This window comes from Fundulus heteroclitus, chromosome 11 (assembly GCF_011125445.2).
Source record: "Fundulus heteroclitus isolate FHET01 chromosome 11, MU-UCD_Fhet_4.1, whole genome shotgun sequence".
NCBI classification, from domain to species: Eukaryota; Metazoa; Chordata; class Actinopteri; order Cyprinodontiformes; family Fundulidae; genus Fundulus; species Fundulus heteroclitus.
The window spans coordinates 38193133-38211948 of NC_046371.1; the positions used below are offsets into that span (position 1 = coordinate 38193133).

The following is an 18816-nucleotide window of genomic DNA, read 5'->3' on the forward strand; positions in this document are numbered from 1 at the left end:
CATGTTCCTGTGGGAACATTGGAAATTGTCTTGCACACCAAATTCTGACCCATTCTAAGACGCTAGAGTTAAATCACAATTTGTTAGGTTATGCTTGTGATGAAACTTCACATATGATCAAAAAAGAGTTGCTACTGTTGAGCCAGCTCTGTCCTGGTGAAAGCACACTTCTTTTAGCTGCCTGTGATCCAGGAAACAGTTTTTGCTGCAACATTCTTAGCTTCAGTTTCCTTACATGTGCAAACTTTTCTTTGACGATAACCACTGCAGGATGTCAGTGATTTCACTGACATCTCGTTTATAGCAGTCCGTCTGATGATTAAATTCAATTATTTTAGCAGTACTCATTTACAGCTTCACCTCTGCTGTTTATTTAGAGCCAAAGAAAAAAGTGTAATCTTAGATTATGATTAAGGCACCTTTTTAAGCTAATAAATATTTTAGTGATAAACCAGTATGCATCTGATGGCTCTGTATAGTAACATAACTGCAATAGCAACTGTCACCAGATAAAAGAAGTCACAAAGTGTCATAAAAAAACAACAACAACAAAACGGAAGGCCTCAGTCAACCGTTCCCCCCAAATGTATGTGATGTATGTGACGGACGGCTGTACTGGAACTGTAATTTAAATTACAATGCAAATTATAGTTGACAATAAAGATTGATTGATTTATTCATTCATTCATTCATTGAAAACCCACCTTTGTGGCACTGCCACAGCTTTGTCATGACTAGTTGTGAACTTAAACTGTGTATGTTTAAAATCTAACCACTAGATGGCAATATTGCCTCAGGTTTTGTGAGCTGTAAAAGAGTAAATTTCAAGGGCAAATATTATCTTTTTAAAAAAAAAGCTTCCCTCAGGAATCAGCTGAGCATATTTTTAAAACTCGATAGGAATCTCCTGAGAGCCACTCAATAAAGACAAAGGAACTGTCCCCAGAGTACATTATGGATTTAAGCTTTCCGTAATTTGTTCTCTGTTATCTCAACCTGAGGTGATGCAGGTAAAGACTGAACAATGCCAGGAAGCAAACTATCAACCCATTAGCATCATTCCTGACCCAGCTGGTCTGCACATTATTGGAATGTCTCCATGTGTTTCACTTTTAGTCATGGTGTTTACTAAAAAACAGAAAAACAAAACAGTATAACTTTATCTATTTTTTATTAAAAAATATACTCCAATTGCTTAACAAATAACATAACATATTAATTACTTATAATCTAATTTACAATAGAATAGAATACAATTGAATGAAACAGAATGGAATAGTTTAATGTTTTGTTAGATTGTTCCTCGAGGGGCTAATTCTGTATATCAACAGCAAAGTTATAGTTATAGTTATAGTATATAGTTATATACAACGGAACACAGAGTGCCCACCAGCAAGAATTATGATACTAATAAAAATCAGAACAGTAAAAATCAAATCTATCCTTTATTTTAATCTTTAGTTGCTGCATTAACTAAAGATTTTTTTCAACCCTCTGAGCTCTTTCTCAGAAAGCTCATTAAAATAAATAGCAGGAAAGTGCAGTAGCAGCACGGTGGAAGAATAAAGCCGTTTTTAAATGTAAGTGCAGGGAGCTGGCCTGTGAACGACACTAATCCTCTGTCCTGTGTCACAGACCCACTGAGCATGGATGGCCTCCAGTCGCTGTCCTCAGACTCTGCCACCCTGGCCATGCAGCAGGCCATGCTTGGAGCTGATGACTCCATGGACGGTACAGAGGACGACGAGGATGAGGAGGAGGAGGAAGAAGAGGAATGCATGGATGAGGAGGACGAGGAGGAGGAAGAAGGAGAGGAGGAACATGACAGAGGAAGGCAACTGTCCAGCAGGGGAGGAGGAAGAAGAGAGCTCAGCATGGATGCAGGAGACGAGCTGGAGTAGCTGGACAGGAGGAGGGAATGGGCTGTGTGAACTTTGACCTGAGCTGTCAGCTTAATGCGAGCCCCTCTCACACTCCACTAGCCTGCCGTTAACGCTGAAGGACTTATGCTTCTTTAAGGGCACATTCTATCTTCACCGCAGACAAGCATCATGATTATAAACAACTAAATCTAGCCGTCTGACAAATTTGTGTTATTGCATTTTTATCATTGTATGTCCTCCTGCAGTCAACTGCTAGAATTTTATTTTTGGACTCCGAAGCTCGGGGTAGTTATGGAAAAGAAAAAGCACAGAACCTCTGGGGCAGGAAAGAGTACTGTCAACTGGGAATTAGGAGTATTTAAAGAAAAAAAATGTAATGCATTCTGGGATATTTTGATAAGATAAAGCGAATGCTGCAATGAGGAGTAGCTCACATGCATCAAAAATCTGAAAATCTCTGCACAGGAAGAATTTTTGATCATATGTGGAAATAGTAACTCAGCTGAATGTAAGATCTTGGCACCTGAAGTTCCCAATTAAAAGGGCTGCAGATTTAAAAAAAAATAATAGTATTATTTTTTTTTTGACTGACAGGAAGCCGTCCTTTGATTCAGCAGCAAATGTGTCATTTTACTTTGTAAAATGAGGTGGGGGGGGGGGGGCTGACAGGAGAGTCAGAGGCTTTGTGTGATGCGTTCCAAATATCTGCAGATGTGAGGTTGAAGGGAGCTTCTACCGCTGGGACACGGCTCACACGTTTCAAATGACTGAGGTTCTCAGGTTGAACAGTGTCTCTTCCTCACAGGCATAATTCAGCGCTGCAGCAAATCAGCATTTTCAGCATGACGTTTTAAAACTCTCTCAGTTTATACTTTCTTCTTCTTCTTCTATGAGCCAAAAAAAACACCAACACAGAAAAAAACAGACTGCACATACAGTATGTAAATTGGATTTTCCTCTGTTTGCATCCTGATGTTGAAGGTTTGCATATTTATTCAGTCCTACTTGTGTGTCTGCCTGTGTGTGTGCCCTCAGAAAGTAGCTGGGCCTGGTGACACTTTCTGACTGAAGAGAAGGGCCGCCATGTACATACGTACTTGAATCCAGCTGTTGACTCCTAAAATAAAGGCCTGTGTATTTTTTCTTATCTTGCTGGATTCATTGTGTCACTACAGACTTATTGTAACAGCTGAAATCCTACAGTGATATCCAGCTACTGCAGAGTTAAGAGACATTTATAGCAAAAACAAGTAAAGCAGAGGAGTTTTGAAGAAACTGTGAATCAGATGACACTCTTTAGGGGATATTTTTGTCCTGAACACAAATTGAATCAGTCATTTCTAATGTAAAAATATCTTGGGAAGGGGGAGAAACCTCATGTTATATTGAATGTTCTGATAGTTTATTGTGATGTAATTTGCTCATTAATATTCTTTTCTTGATTGCCTTTTTTTAATGGATCTTCCAGAGCAACTAGGGGAATATTTCTATTTCATTTGTACACTTTGTTGTCAAAATCTATTGTGTTTCAATAGATCAGTTTTAATAATTAAACATGTAAACCTGATGTACTTATTTGCTGAAGCTGTCTATTTGTTTAGACTGAAGACGTGAGGACCAGGCTGTGATCTGCAGTCATGGAGAAAACAAAGTGATTTGGTTCTTACCAGGTTCTAAAGGCACTGAAAGCTGACGCCATGTGAACAAAAGCGCAATTAATTCTGACATTATGTTGTAAACAAGGAGAAAAAACTGTGGATTGACCTTGGAGAACTAACTGTTGCTACACATCAATCAGGGAAGGGTTATGATGCATTTTACAAACAATTCTATGTCCATTATTTGACTGTGAGATAGATTATTGAACATGTAAAAAACATTTAGACACTGCCAGTCTTCTTCTAATCGGCCTGTGCAATGCTCAGGGAAATCGCAAAGAACTCTAGGTTTTTATAGCAAACTCTGAAGGTCTCAGTTAGCAAGATAAATGTAAAAGTTTATGAGGGAACAATTAGAAAAAAAAAACTAAAGCTTGAAGAGGTTGCACAATGAAAGCGTCTTTTGCTCTAGAAAGAATACAGGACTGTGACTCAGGTTTTGTTGTTACATCAGAATGAAGCAAAGAACATTTGGATACACAGGGCCATGTTCAGAGAAAAAACAGCACAGAGAAATAATAGCGCCTCATGTAAACCGTCAGCCGGTGGACGTCTGCTGATCTGGTGCTGATTTACAGTTAATTTTGTGCTAATGAATGAAAAAAATAGCCCTGGTTCTGGTGATACCAGACGCCTTAAAAAAAAAAAACTAACATGAAGGGCTGAAGAAAGTTGGAGGGAACAAAGGAAGGAACCTTTCTGTTCATGTCTTTTGAACATGTGGCCGTAGTCCTTTCCAGTATAGAGCGTTAGAATATTTATGTAGCTGATATTAGCCTGTCTGTCTCTACTAAGGCTCTGGTCTATGACTCGGTGGTCAACTCGCCCTAGTTCTCTGGTGCAGTGCTGTCCCTTAGAGAGTTGGCAGCTGTTTTTTTTTTTTTACTTATTTTTGGTCCTTGCAGCATTTTTCATTTTACTTCTTTCTATTTTCTGTGATTGAAGTATTTATCTTTTGAATTCTTTGTATGTTTTACACATTCATGTGTCATGTGCAGCGCGGTTGGCTGTTTCTGGAGCATTCAGCCTTTGTATCTAATGGCCATCATATGTTTGTGCCTTAGGGTTTTTATAGCAGAAAGGAGTGTTACAGGGATTTCTTTTGCTGCCCACATCTAAAACATCTTCTCTGTGCAGGATTGCAGTGGCCTGATGCCTAGCTCCAGCTCATTGGGCGAGAGGCGCCGGTCCATTACGAAGAAACACACACCAGACAAACAACGATAGCTCACAGCTGTGTGTGTGTGTGTGTGTGTGTGTGTGTGTGTGTGTGTGTGTGTGTGTGTGTGTGTGTGTGTGTGTGTGTGTGTGTGTGTGTGTGTGTGTGTGTGTATATGTGTGTGTGTGTGTGTGTGTGTGTGTGTGTGTGCATCCATTTATAGCAGGTATCTACAATCAGCCGCTCCAGAGCCAGAAGAATCTCTTTGGACCATCCACAACTGCTGTAAATAACTTTGGCTAAAAATGATAGAGAACCAACTAAGGTTTTAAATAAACATTTAATATCAAATGCAAAATACCAGTTTTAGCATGTTTTCAGATTTACATTGCATTCATCTCTGAAAGGGTTTGCCTTTTTTTTTTTTTAACAATATTCACAAAAATCATCATCCCATAGAAGAAAATGTACCCATCCTTGTTTTGCAAAAGCATTGCATTTCCTTATTAAAAAAATATTTAAATAAAATTGTGGTTCTTTGAAAATTACAGCAAACCTCCAATGATAGATATTTATCCAAAATGATAAGTTGTCGTTTTTCTAAGGTTTATGCTAAATATGTTGTTCTAAGTGAGTTTCATTTAGCTAGAGTAAAGGTATAAATGGGTGTTTGAATGGTGAATGTTGTAAACGCCTATTTTAGAGTAATGAATTAACATGATAGTCATGTTTTTGGATGGTTGGACGAAGACGGAGTCCCCGGAGGGAACCCACGCAGGGATTCCATGCAGGCCAGGATTGATCACCAGATTAGTGCTTACCACTGCACCACTGACCAGAGATTTTGGTAATTCAAATTTAAAAAAGCGTGTCCCACAATTGCTCTACTGCACCGTGATAGACTGCTTAAGTCACACAAAAAAGACAATTTTAAGTGGTGCTAAATGAGGTTCTATGCCATGGTCTGTAATTAGTTTTCCACATTGCATTGTCTTTAGATTTAATCTTTGCCTAATTTACTTAAGCTCTTTGTCACATGCTTTGTATAGCTTCCCACCCACTTGTAATTCACCTGTAATCTAACACACAGGAGGGCACCCACCCATTTATTCAGCCAGCTCTGCTCTAAAATGCAACTTTCTGAACATTGCATGTTGTCTAAAGGCACTTTACAATAAACAAAAAGAAAAAAAGCCAATTCACTCAAATCATACCGATTGTAAGTCAATTGTATCCATTCAAATACATTACAGTTATGAAACAATCAGTCAAATTCAGTCTATTATTCAAATTGCTTAAAAGACAATAAAGGAGCACAGTTAGTTGCAGTAAAGGCTCAGCCAATAACTATCTGGGAGAGAGACAGGGATAAACACTCAAAGACGTCTACAGAAGGATCATATTTAAGCGTACACCTACATTCTAACAGCAGATGTAGAGCCAAAGTGTTGTTTGTGATGTTTATAGGTGGTAAAATATGAAGTTGTGCATAGTCAAAGGGAACTTTAACAGGGAAGGCTAATATGAGAATTTGTCACGTCATGTCACCAGTTATCAGAACTTTATTGTGACCAGTTTCCAGAGGTGGCTAAATCCAGCTTCTGAAAGTAAAAATCCTGCATAGTTTTCCTTCATCCTCTTAACCAGGTGATTAAATCAGCCCCTGACTATGCTCTGGAGCTGGAAATTTTAGTGATTGGAACTAATCTCTGAACAAGCTTTTTACTTTCTGAACCTGGATTGCCCACCTCTGCCAGTTTCATCGTATAGGATTACCTTATTTCTACCTGTGTGGTAGAAATAAAGTAATCTGTGGTTTACTTGACATACTGTGAGGACTTCCAGGTGCCCCACTGTGGTACTGAAATAAGCCACAATGACAAGAGCACAAAACATTGGAGCACCTATATTGTTAAATATCAAGACAGTTTTTTATGTAGCATAAGATTTCTATAAGTTTTTTAGTGTCTTTCCACATCACAGTTATATGCTTATTGGTTAACTTTGTTATAGTTTTGAAAGAGACAGTTAGGACACACTGGATCGGAAAAAAATGCAAAGAGAGAATGGGAGAATGGATGGATCCAAAGCCAACCATAGGGCTCCACTCCAGAACATGGATTTCACAACAAATTTGGGCCATGTCGGATAAAGCATCTCCACGTTAGAAGGTGTCAAATATGCATTTTTGACCACTCTTTGCCTCTGCTACATGCTGCAGAAATGCTCCAAAGACACTAAAATCACACATTTCACTCAGTATCCCACATGATAAAGGTAATGATCAACAAGACAGAGGGCTGCAGCTGTGAGGGAGTCTCCATGACAACGCTGCTAGCCAGAGGCTCCTAGGGACACGCTCCATAGACTTAACATGGCACCTTTCCACGGCCACTGCGAGGAAGCTGAAATTCGCAGTGTTACTTCCTGTTAATATTTGTGACGGTACGGTATGCATCACGAGGCTCCGCCTTTTTTAATTTCTTCAGAAATTTTCCAGTTAGGCGACTGCCATTAGCCTCGTGAGACCATCCTGATCTCGCGAGCTTTCAAGGTTTCACTCGCAGATCAGTCTGGCTACTTTCCGTTAAAGAAAATTTGGAGCCGTTCACCAAACGAACGTCCAATCAGCGTTGGCTTTGAGGCGGGTTGAGGTGTGACGCAAAGGGAAGCGCGTCAGTTCAGTCTAAAGAACATGGCGGCTTCAGCCGATGAAACTAGCGTTAGCGTGGCTATCGAGCAAGTTTTATCGGAATTACAGAGTATTTCTCTGCTGAGCTAACGAGCCTTTACCTGCAGCAGCAAGAGTAGCTTGGCTTGTGGTTGTGTTTTCGTCGTCGCTCTGTTACGAGCGACGAGCGACGACGAAGCATGTTGACGAGTACGTCATATGCTTCGTTGATCTGATTGGTTTATTTGGCCTGTCTATCACCAACATAGGCCAATCAGCTGACCAGTATTTTCGCCCCTTTCCAAAATTACTTCAACGGAAGGTTTCCAGATGGATATGCGAAGCAAATCTATCTGGCGGAGTCAGGTAAGACTGCCATAGCATTTGCAAACATCTCTCTTTATTATTATTTACTTATTCTTCCTTCACGATTAATGCGGATTTCCAAGACTGGTCCTCAAAAACGTATGCACTCTAAAATCATTTGAAGCATTTATTGTTTCCATATTTTAATTGGTTACCACCCCTAAACAAATTTCCCAGAGATTTAGGTCAGGGAGGCCAGTCAATGGTATCACTTTCTTCATCCTCCATGAACCGCCTGCATGCTCTTGTCACACTTTGCGTTGTCCTTGTACTGAAATGTGGTCTACAAATAAATTTGCCTTGCCTTGCCTTTCCCCTCCTTGCACAAAGGAGCAGATACCGGTCCTGCTAATGGGTTAAGGACCTCCCACGGCCTGGTCCAGCTGTCCTATAGTAATCTCCTCTATGCTCTGGAGACTGTGCTGGGAAACACAGCAAACCTTTGGAAAAAGCCACATATTGATGTGCCATCCTGTGGAGTTGGATCTTAGAAGGATCCTAGTATCACCTCATGCTACCAGTATTGACCATTAAAAATGACCAAAAGAAATGAGGAGGGGAAACAATGCCCGTGGCGTCCACCTCCAGAACCATTGCTGTTATTGTGGTCGTCTCCTTGTTGCCCCGTAGTTCTCCTGTTGTTAAGTTCATTAACACCAGAACAGCCAACATCGATTAACAACCCCCTCTACCACTCAACTGACCAGATCAATATTCCTCAAGATTAACTGACTTGATATTATACTCTGATTAAAAAGTGTTCCCTTCATTTTTTGAGTAGTGGATAATCTTAAAACTTGCTTTTCTACAGTTATGTTTTTTAGAAACAAACTGTTACAGCAGACAACATCTTTTCAGTCACCCTCATTCTCTGTTTGTCAGATCCACTCAAACTGAATATGCACTCCATGTTTGATTCTCTCTTAATGCATGCCTGCCTGCATCTCAGCAGTTGCTCAGAGGCTGGAGTGCAGGAAAAAATAGAATCAGAATGACAGAGGCTGGAAAAGCCACTGGAGAGGGTTGACTTGTTTGAAGTGGACCACAGCCAGCATGCTTCATAGCCCAGCTACAACAGTAAAGCTCGCTGTTGAGTACTGGAGGTCTGCTGCTGTCAGTGGCATCTGGGCATATGTACGCTCCCAGATGTCCACTCTGTAATTAGAGCCGGGCCCTGCTTGGCCCGTTCCAGCCCAGATCCAACCCCTCATTTACCAAGGCACTCCCTGAATACTTAAGGACCGTTCCAACTCTGCACGGGCCTTAGAGGGACTCTTAACAAACAAAGGATATCTGGGGGAAAAGCTGGAAGACTGAAAGTAAGGAACTTAAATGTTTCATTATTTGTTGAAACTTTTAGTGTTTTTTTAGTCTAAGAGACACTATGGCATTTCTGCTTTATTATTTCCATTTTGTTAATAAGCATACAGTGGGAGTAATGTGATGAAGGTCACGAATCTGACTTGCATTTACAATGCTGCGAGCATGCACCATCTCTCTATCCTCCTATACTGTCCTGAAAAATGACCCGCTCTGTTATCACTGCGTAGCTATCCAGAATGTCAATCGCCCAGGCAGCGGCCAAGGCCATGTTATCCGATGCCCTGCTGCAGGACAGCTCTGGGATATACAGGATCAACCACCTGGAACTGGAGCTTCCCCTGGACAAGGTCATCAAGTATGTGTCTGTGGGCCTCCCACTAATGCTGGTTTGCATGGCCTTCGCCCGCGAGATCTCCCTGGGTGAGCAGCTCTGCCTCTAAGCTGGGTTTTTTTCTCACACTGGTATGACCCTTGCTTTGTTTTCTAGTTGCTCTTGCCCTTTATCATACCCTGTATTAATGAGAGCTTGCGCTTTTTCCCCCCACACTGGTGTGTTTGTGCTCTTTTTAAGCAACATTAGAATTTTCTGCATATTAACTATGTTGTGCTTATCCTGAACGCCGATGAGCCAGTTCACTCTTAGCAAGAATTAAGTTCTAAAATCAGTTTTCCCCAAAAAAAAATAATAAATCCACAATCACTGAACATTCTGAGCTGCATTCATTTATTTTGTCTAAAATAACCTTCCAAAAACAGATTAGATTCACATTTTAATTGCAGCTGTACAGCTTTAGTAACCAGGCCTTTAAATGTTTATTAATCTGTTTAACACATATATTATTATTATTGGCAAGTAGAACTGGAATGTATAGCATCTTATTTATATAGCTTTCTAAATTCCACATTCAAACAGATCTTTCCTATTGGCATGTTGCACAAACTAAAACTGAAATAATCTCTACTGCAGCTGTTAACAGGAATGTGTTTTACTTTGTGAAGTAAGTTAAAACTACATTTTTCTCCTGCAAATGGCCGTAATGACGCTGCAGCCATACAAAGTTGCTGAAAACGAAACTCCACTGGGGAGTTGATTGATTTCTCTGCTGTTTCATTTGTCATCTAAAAGGTTTTCAGCCAATGTGAAAGGAAAAAAATAGAATGGAAAATCTTACTACCAGTGTGTCTGGAGTCATTGTAAAAGGAGGCGAGAGTGAGGAGACTGACTCCTTTGACTTTGAACAGAACGTCTTCCTTCAGAGCTGGCCTGCAATCAGCCCGATGCTCCTGATGCTAATTACCACAGGGGATGATTGAGAGCCGCATTTACTGAGACGGGCAAACTGTAATTACAAGGCAAAGTTCTTGTGTGGCAGCTTCTCTCTATTTGAGTCAAAGGAGGGGATATGTTGATCAAGCAGCAGTGGGTAGGTGGTGGTGGGGCAGGCGGACACACACCAAAGGATGGTGGAGTGTGAGTCATCTCATGGATTTTGGCTGCCTAGTTTTCTGGACAGTTTCACAGCGGTGCTTGATTGCTCTGAGCTGAGAACTCGGCTTCACTTGCAATTGCACTCTCAGCCAAGAAATCTTGTATGAAGCACAAATGTGGCAGGGATCTGCCAACGTTAATTGGGGATGTGGCTACGGAGATGGGAGCAATGGCACAAACTTCTGCCCCGTTGCCAAATATCTCACAGAAGGGGGAGCCTGAAGGGTTTTCCAAGATTTTCCCTAATAGGCATGTGCTGTTTGTTTTTTCACTAAGACTGATCTGGCAACTCATGTGTTGCTTGTGGTTGGCAATGCAACTACAAACCAACAAGAAACCTGATTCCCTTCAAGACAGTGAAAGCAAGCATGATATTATTGTTCTTTGTTATCGCACATGGATAATCTAGGAATTAGGAATGGAGTGTGTTTTTGGGGTGACACTGACAGGGTTATAACATCCGTGCGGCAGCATTATGGCATTTAATTACTGGTAAAAGCCCAGCATGTGAAAACAGATGCTCATGCATGTATTACGAGTGCAGAGACCCGTGTCTGCAAGCAAAGAGTGTATCCTGTACCAAGACAATCAGGACTGGTGCGAGGCTCTGCTCAGTGTGCTCTTCATGTCTGCATCTGTTTAGTAGAAGCTTGATTGTCAGGTTGACGTTTGAGACAAAGACTGATATCTCTTCTTAGGACAGTATAATTCACACGCTGGTTCAACCGATGGATGTCACAGTAGAATTTAGATGTACTTGAACTGTTTTGGGGCTGTCAGACTACAGATTGACATACTTGTTTTTCCTCCACTTTGCACCTTAGACATAGAAGTGATACACTTACCAGCTGGCAGGTGGTGGACAAGTGATAATGTTGTTGTAATCCCTCCTTTACACGTTTTGTTAAACCGATTGCTCTGTTGTCCTTGGGGATTTAGGCTTGCCATGATCTTAAGACAATATCCAAAACCTTAAACATTTCAAAACAGTTATAAATGTAAAGTGTTTAAAGTCAGAGTAGCTCATATAAACAGGAAGCAGTGAAAAACCAACAAGGATTCATATGATATTTTTGCTTTGCTTTACTATAAAATTAGAGTTATCTTTTCTTGATCTGTTTTCACAAAGAAAACAGGATGAGATGGCACCAAAGGAGTCTGATCTCATACATACACAGAGAGTTCTAGGTAGAAGACAAGTTCTACACAAGTCTTCTGTGTAGAACAACTAGGTAGATTCACCATTCCTCAGTCTGCTGCTTCCACGCTTTAAGGCACCATTTCAGAACCCTGGCCCTCATGGGCCACAGATCTTCACATTTTCTATGTGTTGCTGCTACACCACAGGTGATTAAGATTAATGCATCACCTCCTCAGCATGCCACCAAACGCTCCAGAAGCCTGATAATCCCCCACTCACTTAAGTTAAGTAAAAACAAAACCTGCCTTAATAGGGTTTACCACATCATTTACTGCTTATTGTCCTGAGTTGATCCAAAAAGGTTGTTATATAAATGCATTAATTGTTCTGGATCCAAAAATAAAGAATCTTCATCTTAAATGTGGTTTCTATAATTATAGTACAGACATCCCCCTAAATAATGTGGACTTTAGTTTTAGAATGTGACTGATTGAGAACACACGCATACATGATTATGGCATAACTGGAGTATGTAACTGTATATATAATAAGGCTGTCTTGTAGCAGGAATTACACCAGTAAATTAGTGGCTGCGTCTTTTGATAGAGCTGGGCAGCTGAAGGCGAGGCGGAAAAAGTCTCACTCCCTCTGCTCTGAACTGGTGGGACACACCAAGGGTGTGCCCCATCTCAACCTACGGTTAAAGGGTGGAGCGCTCCTGGTAAATGACAGATTGCTGTAGAACGGATTCAAGTGGTTGGACCACATGTGGTAATATCAAGGTGGACTAAATATAAGGCTGCAGAAGCAACAAACTTAGAAAGCAGTCATCCAGGGTTTTAAATGTCAGGTTGCCATTTTGAAACATGTGATTTCTCCAGTGAAAATCTGTATCAGTAAAGGAAAAGGGCAGACACAGGAACAGATCTGTGTGCTTGGTAATGAACCTGCAGTGCTGTCTTCTGTCTGTTTTTCTGTGAGTTTTCATATGTAGGGAGATGACTTATAGGCGCGCTGGTACAGCATGATCAAATGAAAAGTACAGAGCTGTTCCTCACATTTGCAGCTCAGACTACAGCTTTGATTTGTTTATTTTGCAGGGCCTCAAATCAGTTGCTTCACTCCCAGCAATTTCACAGCTAAGCAGGCCAGCTATGTAGATACGTACTGCTGGGATTCTCTCATGCATCATGAGTTCGATGGTGACGGTAACTTTGAGGAGCGCTCGCTCTGGGTGCACAAAGTGAGTATAAAGTTTTTGACTGGGCTCCCTTGACTTGTTTCCCCCACTTAGCTTGACTGATAGACTGCACACATTCATATGCTGAAACCTTTTTCCTTCTCTTTGTAACTTGCAAAAGTTTAGCTGAAAATGTCACCATACATTTTTAATGAGGACCGTATTTGCAAATGTAAAACAAAAAATGAAGTTGTAGGTTGTTTGAACTTGTTGCTGTCTCTTTATTTCTTCTCTGTCCCATTTCTGTCATCTTTTTCTAATGGTTTCAGATGTTTCCTTACTCTCTTCTGGCCATGGCCATCCTGATGTACCTGCCGACTCTCATCTGGCGCCAGCTTGTCACGCCCACACTGGGCTCAGACCTGCTCTTCATAATTGATGAACTTGACAAGTCGTACAACCGATCAGTGCGACTGGCCCAAAGCATCCTGGATATGCGGCAGACTACTAAAAACCCACTCACATTTCAGGCTGAGCTTCAAAGGTAGGACATCCAGGGCTTTCCTCAAGTTGCAAACATTTGTTATTTTATATTGGCCTGTCAAATTAGAGATCCCTCTAGTCATGCTTATAGTCAGTTGCTCAACCTCATGAGTATTCATTCACCCTCTAAGTTCTTTATGATTGTTGAGGATTTGATTTTTATTGGTATGGTAGAAAAAACATACTGAGACAATAGAAGATACTGCTGACATCATATTTAACACTGTCAACTGGAATCTCTTGATAAAATCTAAAAATTCAGTTTGGGAAATGTCAAATTATAAAAGTTCTTGTGAATCAAGTCAAGCCCAGTAATGTCTGCCTTGAAGGGATGATGAGCCTGAGGACTCTGATGGGTTTGGCTGTTTGGCTGAGAACATGTGCTGCTGTGTGAGGAAAGCTGACTTTCTTCTTTTGTTCTCTTTCCAGGGCCAAGCGGAAGCGATACTTTGAGTACCCCCTTCTGGAAAGATACATGCAGTGCAAACAGAATTCCTACTTCCTCGTCAGCATGCTGTTTCTGCGAGGCTTCCTCCTGCTGACCTTTATGACCTCTGCCTGCCTCTATCTTGCCTACTTCCACCTTTCGGCCTTGCTTCAGGATGAGTTTAGCTGCTTTGTCCGTACGGGCATGCTGCGGGATCAGAACTGGATTCCAGAACTTGTTCAGTGCAAAATGATTGGCCAGCTGGTTTTCCAAGTGATAAGTGTGGTCAATGGTGCGATCTATGTCCTGCTGGGGCCCATCGTCCTCTTCAGCATTATCCGACTCTTTGTTTGGGACACCAGCTTCATCTCTGTGTATGAGGTCCTCCCAGCCCTGGATCTCATCAACCGCCAAAGACTAAGCTGTCCACTGAATGACCTCAATGTCCTCCTGCTGTTTTTGCGTGCTAATGTAGCTCACCTGAAGTCCTATGGCCAGGTAAGAGCGTTGTGCTCTCTCGCTCCACCACAAGTAGGCAGCGCTACGGCTGGGAAGGGCTTGAATGCAATCCTGACACAAGAAGAACTAGAGGAACGAGAAGAGGCTGCAATGGAGCTGGCAGAGGAAGTGGGGGAGGCCAAGGAGGAAGGGAAACTCAACTTGGTGGACATCATGACTATTCTGGGAGCAGCTCAGGGACGAGTGGTGAATTGCAGTGAGAAGGAGCCTCTAATGGAAGAAAATATGAGTCTGGGTACCACAACACTTATCTATACATTAAAACGCATTCTTTTAGTGGCTATTTTCCTCTTCATCATCTGGGATGTACAGAAAATCATTAAGTAATCTCCAGAATTTCAACTGCTGCTTATACACTGCTTTACATATTGTCATGTAAGGAGATTCAATTTAGGTGAAAGCAGATTAAAAGCAACTTAAACTCTAGGCAATTAATTCAGAAGGATTTGTGTCTTTGTCTTTTAAAGCTCCATTGCTTTTCTTTGTAAAACCAAAAGACCTGCAGCATTTGCAAGCGAGTCTATTCAGTGTCTGGCAGATGCAGAAGAGATGGATTTGTGGTACTTCTTTGCCCTAACTGACCTCTCTGTTTCTTCACAGAGCCAAACCACCAGGGGTACCATGAGTTGAAGGAGACTGCACCATTTAGTCATTACTAGGCCTTCAATGGACTGAATCAATGTCATAGAAATGGGGTGGGGGGGGGGGGGGGGGGGGGCTTGGGGGTTTAAGAGGTTTTGGAGAAGAGAGGGTTGTACACCAGTTGGGGCTCAGCTCTCTGTAGAAAAATTGCCTCTTTTAGATTTACAGGCCAAATTGTTCTGTCTGGAAATGTCAATGGATATGGATTTGTCAGGTTTAAGCTCTTGGGCATGTGTAGCTGCCACAGACCTTTCTTCTGTCTTTCAGCATTGCTGTATGTATTTTTAAGAAGAAAAGTGTCAAAGGAAAGTTTGTGCTAAAGAGTGGTTTCTTATAATTATGCTGCCAGAACATCATCTGTCAGGATAAAAACATTTATCCCAAGAAGCACAAACTATCTGCTTAGCCAGTATTTATTGTATGTGATAAGACACAAAGTATGTTAAATGGCAACTGCTGTATGATTTTGCTGTATGATTTTAGTAATTGCTCAGAAATATTCTGTGACATCCACTTTAACATTTTTATAAGTAGCACTTGCTAATAGCACTATTCACATGCATTTCTATACTAGCTTGCTTTTCAGTTTTTCCATGTCTTCCTTTTCACTCCTCCAACATCAAATAAAGTCTTCAGTTCTCGTTGTATTAAACAAACATGAGGAAATTGGATGTTGCAGTCATTTTCTGGTGTAATAGATTGGAGTTGTTAAGCAGTGTACTTTAACACAATCTTTTTAATCTATCTAAACTTGTACCAAATGTCATATTACCCAAATCTAACAATTTAACTCTGCCGCCTAGATGTAACTAATTATCTCTAAAACCTTAGCTCAAACAAACAGGAAAAGACATGAGGTTAGACTGTGAGTGACATGCAAAAGTAGAAAAGGAAATATCAGAAGAATTGGTAGAAAGTCCTATTATCTGTCTTGCCTCCTTTAGTAGGATCTTTTATAACATAAAGATATTTAGGGACATCCTAACCAGTATTATTGATTAATGATCCAAGTTTAACAATAGGTATTTCCAGACCATTCCATTCTGATTATTAAAGTAGTAGAATTTAGAAATATAGGAAACTCTCCCTGTAATGCCGACAGATAATGAGGCACCTCCACATCTCTACTAGATAGATAATTTGAGTTGTTTTCATGTCAAGTTTAAATAACAATTGCAGTGAAGTTATGATGGCAATAAAATCTACTTATCACATCTGCACGATGAGGTTGATGGTGTTCTCGCTGAGGTTTTCACACAAGCAGCACCCATTTCTCTGTATTTTCTCTTATGTTGTTTTTCTCTGAACAACCAGTATCCTCTGTATATTCTGCAGGGCACATATATCCTGTTACTGTATCTATCCACAAACAGGCGAGTCATCTTCCCTCTCCGGATCACTCACTCTTATTGTCTCTCAGTTTTAGGGGGCTTATGTTGGAAAATGACAGGTGTTCAGTGAATATGAACAAACTAAAGGTAGTTGTTTCCCATTCCAGTTCCCTATATTCTCTGTCTCCAAGCTGGATTTTAAAGGTGTCTTGTGTCCACATACTGCATTAAGAGCAAAGTACTTCCATGCAGTAGTTCAGTGATTTAATCCCTGCTTCACCTGTTCCAACCTTTTATTCACTGTGTGAAAAATGGAAAAAAGCTGTGTGCAGGCTGAGAGGTGCTGTCAAAATGTGTGAATGTGGCTCATTCTCCCAAAACACTTGGAGTGGTCAGTGAGGAAACCATATAAATTCAGTTTATATGGAGCCTGCCATGGTTTAGTTTTGGTCTGGCTGTTTTCCCTGTTATTTTCCAGTTCCTCCTCCTCTCACTCAGCTCATCCTTCACTCCCTCAGCAATCAGTCACACCTGTTAGGCATTAATTAGTCAGACTCACTCCACCTGTTAGCCTCCCTACTAAAGCCTCCCTCAGTCTTCTCTTCCTCGCCGGTTCGTCATCAGTCTCCACTCGCTCCACGTCGGTCAGCCTAGTTTGCTCCCTGTTTTGATGCTGGATCTCCTGCTACCTCTGTGCTTTAAGTAAGGCCTCTGCTAGCTGCTGGGTTTCCTGCTACCTCTGTGCTTTAAGTAAGGCCTCTGCTAGCTGCTGGGTTTCCTGCTACCTCTGTGCTCCACGTAAAGCCTCTGCTAGCTGCTGGATTTCCTGCTACCTCTGTGCTTCAAGTAAGGCCTCTGCTAGCTGCTGGGTTTCCTGCTACCTCTGTGCTTTAAGTAAGGCCTCTGCTAGCTGCTGGGTTTCCTGCTACCTCTGTGCTTCAACAGTCCTGCATTCCAAGAACTGTCTTGCTCTGCACCTCTGGTCTGACAGCAGCCTTGCTTTCCCTAGAACTGTCTCGCTCAGCTTCTCTGGATCAACAGCAGCCCTGCATCTCAAGAACTCTCTCCGGTCCTCCAGCTCCTGCTCCCATCTACACCCCAGCTCCAGTCCAGTACAGCCTCTCTGGTTTCCTCATCCACTACTCATCTTTCTTTCAATAAACTCTCATAAATAAGCTCCGTGTGTGTGGTGTGCATTCTGGGTTCATCAAAGAAAAATCATGACAGCGCCCTCTTCAAGGTAATAAATGCTCAGCACCTCGCTTTAACCAGCTGCATCTAATAAAATAAGTAGCAAAGTGATGAGGCATTAAAGTGAAAAAATACTCTGATGCAGAGAGTCAATCTCCCAGTAAAGGAAGAAATTACTTTATACCACAGAAACAAAAGCAACCATGTTACCTGATGATTAAACAGGGAACCTTGTCATCTGGGACACATTGTAGACTTGACACCTGTAACAACCAGGAAGTTAACTCATAAAGAAACAGGTGGTTTAGAATACAGCTAGAGTGCATATCTGTATTAAACTTCCTTGGTATCCCCAATGCAAGAAGTTACATTCTGTGGAGATAGTTACTATTTTATTGTATGGTTAAAAAACAGAAATGAGGCCAGTAGAAATAGGCGAACAAACAAAATCTGAAAAAAATATTAAAGTGTAGTCCATAAACGACGCCCAGTGTTGTATGGGTCGATTGATAAAGTAATTAAAATAATCTGATAGTCAGTAATAACCTATACAATATAAAAACGACCTCAAATAAGGTAATATCAATGATGATAATATGAATGATTATAACAATAATCATAATGAATATATAATATATTAATACAAATAGTGTCATTACAAAGCCAAGGCAAGTTTATTTGTATAGCACATTTCAGTACAAGAAGAAAACATAGGAAAATAAAAACAGAATAAAAGCAACTGAAAAGCAGTTGGAATAAAATATAGGAAAACTTAAACTAAATGCAAATATTAATAATTTTAAAAACATATGGACTACAAACTTAAATTAATGATGTTTTGGTTAACAGTTCAGCTATAACAGTCAAAGACAATCCTAAACAAATGTGTTTTTAATCTTGATTTTCTTCCTTGAGTCAGAAGAGCTGAGTGGTCTGGATGGTTGATACACTGACAGCAAATCTGTGATGTATTTAGGTGCTAAGCCATTTAGTGCTTTATAGACTAACAGGAGTATTTAAAGTATATTATCTGTGATCCAGGGAGCCAGTGGAAGGACTTTAGAACCGGGTCCATGTTCTCTACGTTCTTAGTCTTAGTGAGGACTTCAGAACCGGGTCCATGTTCTCTACGTTCTTAGTCTTAGTGAGGACTTCAGAACCGGGTCCATATTCTCTACGTTCTTAGTCTTAGTGAGGACTTCAGAACCGGGTCCATGTTCTCTACGTTCTTAGTCTTAGTGAGGACTTCAGAACCGGGTCCATGTTCTCTACGTTCTTAGTCTTAGTGAGGAC

General features: G+C 41.0%; 2 protein-coding genes across 7 annotated transcripts in view; both read left to right on the forward strand.

Moving 5' to 3' along the window:
* Positions 1–3458, forward strand: part of pknox2 (pbx/knotted 1 homeobox 2) — a 176174-nt gene extending 172716 nt beyond the window's left edge. For all 4 annotated transcript variants that reach the window (XM_036143488.1, XM_036143489.1, XM_036143487.1 and 1 more), the window contains one exon: positions 1636–3458. In XM_036143488.1, the coding sequence (XP_035999381.1) occupies positions 1636–1901 (266 nt within the window). In that variant the 3' untranslated portion in view covers positions 1902–3458. The remainder of the gene's footprint in view (positions 1–1635) is intronic.
* A 5507-nt stretch (positions 3459–8965) lies between these two features.
* On the forward strand, positions 8966–15063 carry panx3 (pannexin 3). 3 transcript variants are annotated; one of them, XM_012868097.3, is made up of 6 exons: positions 8966–9056; positions 9288–9480; positions 12791–12933; positions 13200–13414; positions 13843–14594; positions 14960–15063. In XM_012868097.3, exons 2-6 carry the CDS (start codon positions 9297–9299, stop codon positions 15016–15018), a joined length of 1353 nt encoding a protein of 450 aa, XP_012723551.1. In that variant the 5' UTR covers positions 8966–9056; positions 9288–9296; the 3' UTR covers positions 15019–15063. The 3 variants fall into 3 exon arrangements, with proteins under 3 accessions (XP_012723551.1, XP_012723550.1, XP_012723552.1); XM_012868096.3 differs by having other exon boundaries at positions 13843–15050; XM_012868098.3 differs by lacking the exon at positions 8966–9056 and having other exon boundaries at positions 9334–9415; positions 13843–15050.
* The last annotated feature ends 3753 nt before the right edge of the window (positions 15064–18816 follow it).